This window comes from Macrosteles quadrilineatus, unplaced genomic scaffold (assembly GCF_028750875.1).
Source record: "Macrosteles quadrilineatus isolate MER2022 unplaced genomic scaffold, UCM_ALF_1.0 Scaffold_2__2_contigs__length_208266976, whole genome shotgun sequence".
Lineage (NCBI taxonomy): Eukaryota > Metazoa > Arthropoda > Insecta > Hemiptera > Cicadellidae > Macrosteles > Macrosteles quadrilineatus.
The window spans coordinates 95,897,221-95,907,932 of NW_026542595.1; the positions used below are offsets into that span (position 1 = coordinate 95,897,221).

General features: G+C 38.4%; 1 protein-coding gene across 1 annotated transcript; it reads right to left on the bottom strand.

The window, feature by feature from the left end:
• Positions 1 to 7,393: 7,393 nt before the first annotated feature.
• Positions 7,394 to 9,054, bottom strand: LOC128984635 (uncharacterized). Its single transcript, XM_054403969.1, has 2 exons — positions 8,859 to 9,054; positions 7,394 to 7,989 (listed from the first exon to the last, which is right to left on the bottom strand). Exons 1-2 carry the CDS (start codon positions 9,052 to 9,054, stop codon positions 7,394 to 7,396), a joined length of 792 nt encoding a protein of 263 aa, XP_054259944.1.
• Positions 9,055 to 10,712: the final 1,658 nt, after the last annotated feature.

The window sequence follows — 10,712 nt, forward strand, 5'->3', positions numbered from 1 at the left end:
AAGCTTTGCCAGCAACTGGGGTAGATATCACCATTTGAAAAAATTTCAATCATCTAATAAACTAAATACAAAAATGTAGATAACACCTAACTTAAACCGATTAACAATAGCTTATCAATAAATATAATTAAAAGTGACCGAAGAACTAGATAATACATTTGAGACTTGAAAATGTTTTCTATCCCACTTCTGACACCAAATGTTATCCCTGACATGGCAAAGTATATAAAGTGATAACTGAACATCAGGACTTATAGATAAGAACGAGCATTTCTTACATGGTTTTAATTGTTCACAAAATAAAATATAACCAATACATTGCAATAGGAACTGGGTTACAAAAACTTAAGATTTAAAATTTAAACAAGTAGATTAATCTCTAAAAGGATAGAAATTTTACAAGTCTCAAAATTAAACAAGAGAGAGAATGATTGGAGAGTTTGGAGAGAGAACTACTTACTAGATCGAAGTCTTATGTGAGAATGACATGTAAGATTCATTTAGGAGGGGTCGTCGATGGGATCCCCCACTACAATTATTTTATTAATAAAATATTCCTTATAAGGAGAATCCTTGAAAAGGATTGCTCTGATTGGTCATGGCTTTCGCAAACAGTGGGGAGGCCTCACAGGAAACTGGACTTCCTCTGTACTAGCGCGTGTCATGAGATAACTGAATCTAGGCTTTTAATAATTTTGTCAAAACAGAAAAACTCAATTATACTAAAAAGGCAATTTTGAAATTAAAATCAATTTTGAATTATTAAAAATTATAATTTAGTTACTCAAATACAATTAAAATTAAGGTACTGTTGCTCATCATTACCGTCGCACCACCGAATAAGAAAATCATACTATTTGGGTGTGTTTTTAAAAATTAATAATTTTCATTTCAACTTAAGTTCATAGCAAGATAATTTAGTTTGATTGTTGTAACTCCAGCCTGCGAATCATGCGTTATCAGCGACTAGATAGCGGTTTCCTCCACAGCGTCTCTCTCTCTCTCAAACCCTTCTTTTGTCTAGTTAACAATTTAATACAACTTTACAAGTAAATTTTGTGTACACTTTAATTTACCTTTTTTTTCAAAATACTAACAAAGAGCATACTTAAAAATTACTAACTAATACATACAAATATAAGTATAACAAGTAAAATAAATCATGTTTTAAATTATTTGATACCATGGTTAACATGTGGTACTTTTTGTATTATAAACAATCAGTTAATCTAGCAACAATTAGTAAAATAGTTTTCTTATAAAATGCATATTGAATGAATGAAAACATTCCTCTCGTAAATATAATCAATTACTTAATTAAACAATGGTCTACGACCGCCTGTTTAATTGGCATACCTGAATAATGAAAAAAGCACGTTTATGAAAATAAAATTGAAAGAAAATATACCTATTTCCTAACATACACAAATAAAATACCCAACTATATCCCTTATGTACAGAAAAAAAGAATCTTTTCCTATAGCTTACAAGGTATTTATGGCACAAGCACAATTTATATATGTGACATATACATATACAAAACACACACACATACATAATAATATTTCTATAATATCACAATGGTATAATTACGATGATTGAATGCTAATTTTTATAACGTTACAATAGTATAATGTTTGAATTCAAATTTTTTAAACGGCACAGCGAATTCTCCAAAATCTGTGTTGGAGCGTTAGAGTTTATCTCGATTCCTGGAATCTGTGGGTGTTCTTATCACTTCCTATTTCTCTGCCTTCCATCCACACCCTACCCCACATAAGTTAGTCGTGCAGTGTTTGTGTGTTCTGATGCCTCTGCTGGAACTCCACGCTGTCTGCTACGCCCGAGTGCCCCCCAACGAACACGCAACTTGGGTTCGGGTCGTAGTGTTGCTTGACATGGAGACACTAGTGGTGCGAAGGCACATCTTCGGCGTAAGCCAAAGTCTCTACAACACGTCGAAACTTGGTCCGTTGACCAACGTGCGAGGTGACTCCGTAATTTCGTGTTTTGGACGTAGCCGGTACCAGTCCTGGGCCTTTGCAAACCGTGTTCTGCCCGAGCCTCCACGCCCGTCCGTAGAGCCTGCTTGAGTGGAAGAGGGGTCAAACGGCTACGCGACCATCAGCCGCTCAGGTAGTGCTGCTCCCGATTCTCGGCAGGGTCGCTCCTCGTCCTGCTGGCCACGGAGGTAGAACAGGTAAGATATATGTTGTACAAGCTTGTAAGATATATGTTTCACAGAAGATAATAATTTCTCAGGTCTGTGATATACTGTAAGTAGGTGTGGCAATTATTTTGTAACTCTCTTTCCAATTACAGAATTCCACACTTCTATATTTTAGCATTTCCTTTGATATATCTATATTCTTTGGTACTATTCCTTGGTTACTTTACACAAATATCATAAATAACATAATGTAACGATTAATTGATATTACTCAATGATAATAGCATAAAATATATGATAATTATTAAGATATATTCGTGATTAAGTAAATAAAAACTTTCTCCTCACAAGAGTTTCTGACTCCCATAAGTATAAGATAACATAAATGTGACATAACAATAACTTCTATAGTTTCCTTTCGATAAAGTGACCAGTTTGTTTTATTATCATATCACTGGCAAGACACAAGGAACTATCAGCAATATCATGTGACGTCATTAGAAATTATCTGGAGAATATGTTTTAATATTCTCACCGAAATATAATATCATTAAAATCTTCGTACATTATAAGGTTTATATATATATACTAGCTGACCCGGCGAACTTCGTATCGCCTAAGTTATAGGTTTCCCCTAAGACAGACCGATGGAAAGAAAGTACCGTTACGTTTAATTTTCAAGATGATCTCGTTCGCATCGCTCAATCACGTCCTGGTTGAAGTTCGTTCGCTACGCTCACTCACCTTTGGGTTGGAGCTCGTTCGCTACGCTCACTCACCTTTAGGTTGGAGCTCGTTCGCTGCGCTCACTTGCCTTCAGGTTAGCTCGTTCGCTACGCTAACTCGCCTCCAGGTTGAAGTTCGTTCGCTACGCTCACTCACCTTTGGGTTGGAGCTCGTTCGCTACGCTCACTTGCCTACAGGTTAGCTCGTTCGCTACGCTAACTCGCCTCCAGGTTGAAGTTCGTTCGCTACGCTCACTCACCTTTTGGTTGCAAATTAGCTGTTGTCATAAATGTAAAAGAAATAATAGTGCTGCACCCTGTTGGTAATCCTTGTAACTTTAATGCTATTGAACATCATAGAACAGAACCAACTTGTTTAATTGAAACAGCTGTTAAGATTCATTAATTCCATTTCTCATAAGGTTAACATGGGAAACTCCAGAGCCACTGGGGCGGAGCCCTTTTAAGAATTTCGAAACGGGAAATAGTTTACGTCCGATTCGCATACCTACAGAATTTACACACCAAATTTCATAACGATCGGTGAAGTCGTTCCGGAGGAGTTTGCAGACAAACACTGTGACACGAGAATTTTATATATTAGATATATATAATTTTGCCATTTTATTGTAGTTTTTTTCGTGTATAAACTTTTCTTTTTGTAACCAAACATCATAAGCACACGTACATAAATGATAAAAGATAATTGTGGTATATTTAACAGTACTACTTAATATATATGTTATATTGGTTTGTATAAATACTTTTCTTTTGAATCATATTTGATCTTTAAGACTTATGGCCTTGCACGAGATCTTGTATTATACGCAGGACCTCCTATGTCACCGGGTAGTGCTACGGGTTCTACCGGTGGTTCCCAATCAACGTCACGATGATCATCGGGTGGTTCAAATACACCACTCTCGTCGTCCTCAAAATTTACTGGCTCTATCTTATGAACCATATTGTCAACAAAATTGTCTTCTACCATGAGAGGTCCGTCGCACCAAGTTAACTCACCGGGTAACACACCGGGTAACACACCGTCCATCTCTGGCACGTCATCACCTGTAATAACGTCGCTTATCTCAACCCGAGTGTCTACGGCTGCGCCATCTGTACTGCGTCATCCGCACGCGCCTCCTTATCAGTCAGCTGTTCGCCTCGACACTTTTTAATCTGTTTACATGAATATTTACAACCCTACCTTGGACGTCAATTTTTTATACTATTTCAATAAGTTGGCCAACCACTTCATTAGGACCCGGCCAGTAACGTTTAAATTTAGATTGTACAGCTTTCTTAGTTTCGGTATGGTATACATACACAATATCTAATTTTGTCGTAATACTCTTTGTTCTTTAACCAAGCCTCTTCGGTGTATTTTAGGGCTAACTCATTCGCCTCTTAAATTTTTTGTGCTAATTCCTCAACTGGAGTATCACTATAACATGAAAATTGATTATCATCATCCGCAGGTAATCGCATTTCACGCCCATACAACCCTGAAAATTGATAATCATCATCCGCAGGTAATCGCATTTCACGCCCATACAACCCTGAAAATTGATAATCGTCATCCGCAGGTAATCGCATTTCACGCCCATACAACCCTGAACATTGATAATTATCATCCGCAGGTAATCGCATTTCACGCCCATACAACCCTGAAAATTGATAATCATCATCCGCAGGTAATCGCATTTCACGCCCATACAACCCTGAAAATTGATAATCATCATCCGCAGGTAATCGCATTTCACGCCCATACAACCCTGAACATTGATAATCATCATCCGCAGGTAATCGCATTTCACGCCCATACAACCCTGAACATTGATAATCATCATCCGCAGGTAATCGCATTTCACGCCCATACAACCCTGAAAATTGATAATCGTCATCAGCAGGTAATCGCATTTCACGCCCATACAACCCTGAAAATTGATAATCATCATCCGCAGGTAATCGCATTTCACGCCCATACAACCCTGAAAATTGATAATCATCATCCGCAGGTAATCGCAATTCACGCCCATACAACCCTGAACATTGATAATCATCATCCGCAGGTAATCGCATTTCACGCCCAAGAGTGAGAATTGAGTGCTTTTTGTCACCGGATGTTTAGCGTTTCTAAGTGTCATGAGTATGTACGGTATAAATGTGTCCCAATTTGGGCTATCTTTATTTACATAATGTGATATCATGGCTGCTATTGTTTGACTAGTAAATATGGCTTATAATATGTTAGCCCACTCTACACATTATATATATATATGCATTTTAACAGGAAGGAAACTTGGGAAAAATTAAAACAATTCGTTTTCTTAAATCTTTTTTTTATTGGAAAACAAGTCCTCTGCCTGCCTTTCCAGTTCCAGGAAAAGTTCCTGGTGCTGGTGCCAGGCTAGCAAGTTGAGAGATGGTGGTGATGGCACAGGGCTGGGGGCTCGGGGATTATGAGCTGGGGCGGGTTCTTCCTCTGTCAAACCGAAGACGATTGGAGCACGTTCAAGGCGGGGTTGTAGTCTAGGTGCCACCCTGACTATGGGGCCGAACATACGATTTTTTCAATGCTTCCCGTAGTTGGCTTCTGCGCGGAAGGCTTATCGGACGCTCCACAATCCTTACAACCCCATCGTCAGATACAGTTTCTGAAACATCAAACGAACCAATTTTATAACAGCTGAGTAGGTAGAGTTGCCTGATTTTTTTCCTATGAATACAAGTATACACTGCTTGAGCACAACAGTGTGATTCGCATGCCATGTCCCGTGTCTGGTGCGAGTGTTGTGTCAGAGCTGCAGCGAGAAAGTGAATGGCGGTTCCTAGAGAGTGATGATTACTGTGCTGAAATGCAGTCTGTTGCCCGTGACCCAGTCACCTGCATTCGCAGACTGCGTAACCTTATTTAACAGTGGTTTGAAGGTCCATGCAGCTTATATCATTGACCAGCAAGTGTCATGGTTATTGTGCCGAGCAAATGTAATGTACTTTGAGCTTACTAATATAGCTGGATATGTAATCGTGTTGTGACTAATATGCTAAACAGTTGTAGAGCAACTGTTTTCTGGCGAACATAGTACTGTAATGTAGTAAAACCAATGACTAAAAACTAAACACAAAACCAGTAATACCACTAAATAAACCCTATAGCTGTATAGTCCTGCATGTATAAGTGTACAAATATAAAATATCAACAGTGTGCAATCATAAACTGAGATTGCTGAAATGCCAATATGTGCTGCTATATGTAAACAATAAACTCGTTTAGAAACAACAAAATATCCTCAATAATCATACTTTATTGTATAAAAACTTCAGTCCTTCCATAATCTAACATTTGGCGACCTCCCGTTTGTCCCCAAATACCGAATCCTATAGCTCTCGCTGGCGATCTCACTTAGGGTAAAAACAGACAGACAGCGGAGCGGAAGAAACAAAACCATTATGTTAAATGATACCTCGCACACTAGCAGCGTCGCGGAGCGGAGCGTATTGGAGCGTAGCGGAGCGGAGAGGCTCGAAACAACATAGTTTGTTTTTTCCAAGCGTTCAGGAGCGGTGTCAGTAGCGTATTCCCTGTCTTTGCGTGTTGTGCTGTAGTGTTTTGTGAGTTGGGACTATGGCGACAATTGATATTGAGCAGTTAATAGCAGAAGTTCATGAACGTCATGCAATATGGCAGACACGTCATAAATTGCACCACAACCGTGGGGTCATTGATGCAGCGTGGGAACGTATTGCGAATTCTCTGAACACAACAAGTAAGTAAATATAAATACTTATCAATAAGAATAGTTTAAGATTTTGGTTCACAACAAGTACTAAGACTTGATAATCTGTATACTAGTTCCTTAGACATTTTATATTTACAGAAAAACTCTGTGCTGCATTCTCTTGTTGACATTGGTAACTGTTTTAAATCACAGACCATATTTGAACAAAGAACATGTGTTTTTATTCACCTGTTCAAGTAAACATGCCATTTGCTTTTTTTAAACAGCATTATCTTACCATAAGGTTAATATAGGATCTCTTTTGGGCCTCTGGGTAGGAATCCAATTGTGTTAGAGCGAAATGGATGGTCTATAAACCTTCTCCGTAAAACTATACATATAAAGTGTATACCTAGTTTCGTGGCCATAGGTCTAGCAGTGTTTGAGTTTATCACTGCTAAAAAAAAATACAAACCAACATCCTATTTTATTCTTATAGAAGATGTAGCAGTAGGTTACAAATACCAATACTTAAGTGCAATAAGTTATTTATTAACATGAACAATAATTTGTACATGAGTTAACGAGATACATATATTTCAACAAGGTTAAATTACATAACAATTAGTGAATGTAAGTCTTAAGGGCGGAAGCATATCCATAAGGAGCCGCGTAGGGGGAGGCGTAAAAAACTCTTGTAAAATAAAAATTAACTTGATGTCTTCGTAAAAGGTACATAAGGATGTATTCAAAAGAAAAGTACTAAGTCAACACTGCTAGAATACACTGTAGTCCCCTTTCAAAATCTTTTGTGTCTTGAGGTTCTCAGCAAACATGTCACGAACTTTCTGAGCTCTGGTAGTGTACCTGTTGTTTCTTCGATGCATGTGGATGGGACCGCCTCTCCGCGCTGAGAAACGCACCTCCCTGAACACTGGATCACTATCACCGTCTCTGTCCCTCACCACGTTGTGAAGTAGGCAAGCACACTTAATTATGTGCGCAGCATTCTCAACGCTGGTTTCTATGTCCTTACCTAGAATACGCCACTTGGCAAACAAAATACCAAACGCACACTCAATGCACCTTCGGGCACGCGACAGTCTGTAGTTGAAAACAGTTTTTGCAGGCGTTAGATTTACTCTTGCATATGGCTTCAACAGATAGGGTTTTAACGGGTAAGCTTCGTCAGCAACAAGTACATTAGGGACTTTGACGTTTGACTGTGGTAGCGTAGAATCTGGAGGAATATTGAAGCTCTTATTTTGAAGGCAGTCATATAGTGCTGACGTGGAAAATGTACCGGCGTCATTTTTCCTTCCTTTCCCACCTACTTCAACTGCAAGAAATTTATAGTCTGGATCAGAGACACCTTGAAGTAAAATAGAAAAAAACTTCTTATAATTGTAGTATGCAGATGTGACGCATACCGGCACGCTATATTTTTTATAGTGTGAGCAGTTCGCGAAGCCGGGCTGCATGTTCATCTCGTTGCCTGCCGCGACTGCATCAATGCTCTATCCCCTCCTTTCATAGTCTTGTCCTCCTTCTTCGTCAACCTTCATCTGGACAGAAAACCTCTCCGGAAAACACCAGGCATTCTCTCGATATGATGGATAAGTTAATTGATAGTTAATAATTAGTAATAAGTTCAAATTATGGTTGGCTAAGTCAGGTAACAAGCGGGGAGCCCTTCTGGCTCGCCCGACTGGTGAAATGTAGGAAACAAATGTTAGCCGGGTTCGCTACCCTTAAGGTAGCGGACCTTCTCAAACCTGTTAGTTAAACCACATGTTCCCAGAATGTAGCTTAGCAATTATCCATCAATTTCATACATATTAGCCACTCAATATTCAATCTAAATATTATTTTCCCTCACTCATCAATATTAGTAAGTAATTTCCCAAGTTCAGTTCATAGTTTGAAGGATAGGTTAATATTTAAATAGTTAGTTCCATTAGTTCAAATCAAAGCTGGCTAGGCAAGTGTTCTGATCTGGGTAAAAGGTCTCCGTCCCTCTGGTCCCCAGCAATCTTCCTAATTGTATTGGTAGCAGATTCAGCACGCTGAAATTAAGTTTGGTCCAGACACACCTCTTCCTAACCTATTAGCATTACCCTGTTTATTCCCTCCTGATTACCCGAATTTCCCTCCTCCATCCCATACCTTAACCCCGCATCCCCTCACCAAAACGGCCCCCCGGCTACACAGATCCCGAATGTGGTGGAGATTTTACCCTACAATGTTTGCCGTCCAGTGCTCCCACGCAGTTGGGGAAGTTCCATAGTTCCCAAAATCCAGCTTTGGACTTCTCCATCATTTCTGCAGTAGGTTGTGGCATATGGTCTTTGAGAAGGTTCTTCCAAATAACTTTGCAAGTTTCCAACACAATGGCTTTCACTGTGGAGGCACCCATACGGAAAGAGAAAGCCAACATCTTGAACTGAGCACCAGTTGCTAAGTACCTAAAAAAAAACCCCGAGACTTAGATGGTAAAAAATAGTTAGTTATGATAGAAAGTAAAGGGAAACAATTAAAGGGTCCGAGGAGTTAATTTAAACCATTAAAGTGTTTAAATAAATCAGTTAATCAATTTTTTTTAATTTTTAAATAGTTTACTTTTCACCAATAAATGTGACTTGAGAAAAAAATTAAGTTTTTTTAATCATTATCAGTTTTTATATACTTTTTTTATTTTCAGAAGATGCTGCCCACTCAAAATGGAAATATCTCAAAGATAACTACCGCAAAGAGTTGAGGAAAGCTATGAAAAGTAAGTCTGGTGACGAAGGTGGGTCTATTCAAACATCAAGCTGGCCTTACTTCACTCTGCTGGATTTCATGAAGGATTAAGTGAACACCATTCCGATGTCAGGTAATTTGGAAAAATCAACTGGTTGTAGTAAAGTAAAAGTCATCATGGAAACTGTTAACACACATGAAAACGACATTGATTCGCCTGACTGTCAGAATTCCAACCAAAGACCTCCTGAAATTGACGACAGTGACGCTCTACTTGACGAGCAACAAGATACTTTACCTACTACAAAAGTATCCCGCAAACGGAAGGAGACAGTTCAAGATACAGTAGCAAAAAAAATGCTTCTGTTGGAAGAAAAAAAAATTGATTTGTTGAAGAATACAAACAGACAGCATGATGACGACTCGGAAGATTACCATTTTCTGATGAGTCTGCTTCCTCATCTACAGAGTTTGGATCCACTAAGAAAACTCAAAGTGAGAAACAAGCTAACTCAGGTAATCATTGATGAAACCAGCGGACGCCCCCCTTCTGGGAGATCTACGAGTACAAGCTTGACTACCTTCGACTACAATAATTCATGGTCTCCACAGTACGACCATCAGCAGGCCTACGGTCTACATAATGTAATCGAATGAAAACTGACAAATTAATGTAACACTTATGATTGTATACTTAAGATCTGCCAGTCTTGAATAAAAAAATATTGTGTAACCAACTGTGTACAATTGTGTAATTGTTTATTAATAATGCAATTTTTTAAGTGAATAAAATGTTACTGCAACTTATAATGTGCATCTTTAATGTACCCTAACAATAAAGTCATACAGTTTAATTTTTCTAAAAAGGTATATATTACTATAATACTACTTGTCTCATTGTATGTATAACCTTGTGGGTAAAAATTTTGTGCGGACATTTATCACGAACAACAATATGTAAAAAATAATTTTAATCAGACTTTAAATATCTGATTAAATCCGCAAAAACCGGAAGTATCACACGCAAATAATACTCTCGCCGTGGCACTTCCCGGAAGCAGCTGCTTCCGGGTGTGCCGCGGCGAGTGTATTTTTACGTGTGGTAGGCCTACCCAAATAAACGTGTTTGTGAACTATGTGTATTTGTGTGATATCAATCGATTTTAAAATTTGACATGTCCCCTCGGACAATAACGTATTTGTTTGTTTATACAAATAAAATAACTCATCTTAACTATACATGCACGCAAGTTTTTATCTTTACAAACTAAAGTGGCATAACAAAGTTAAATAACAGCTTACCTTAAAGTAACAACAAGTCTCTCCTCGGCACTTATCGGCTTTCTCCAATTA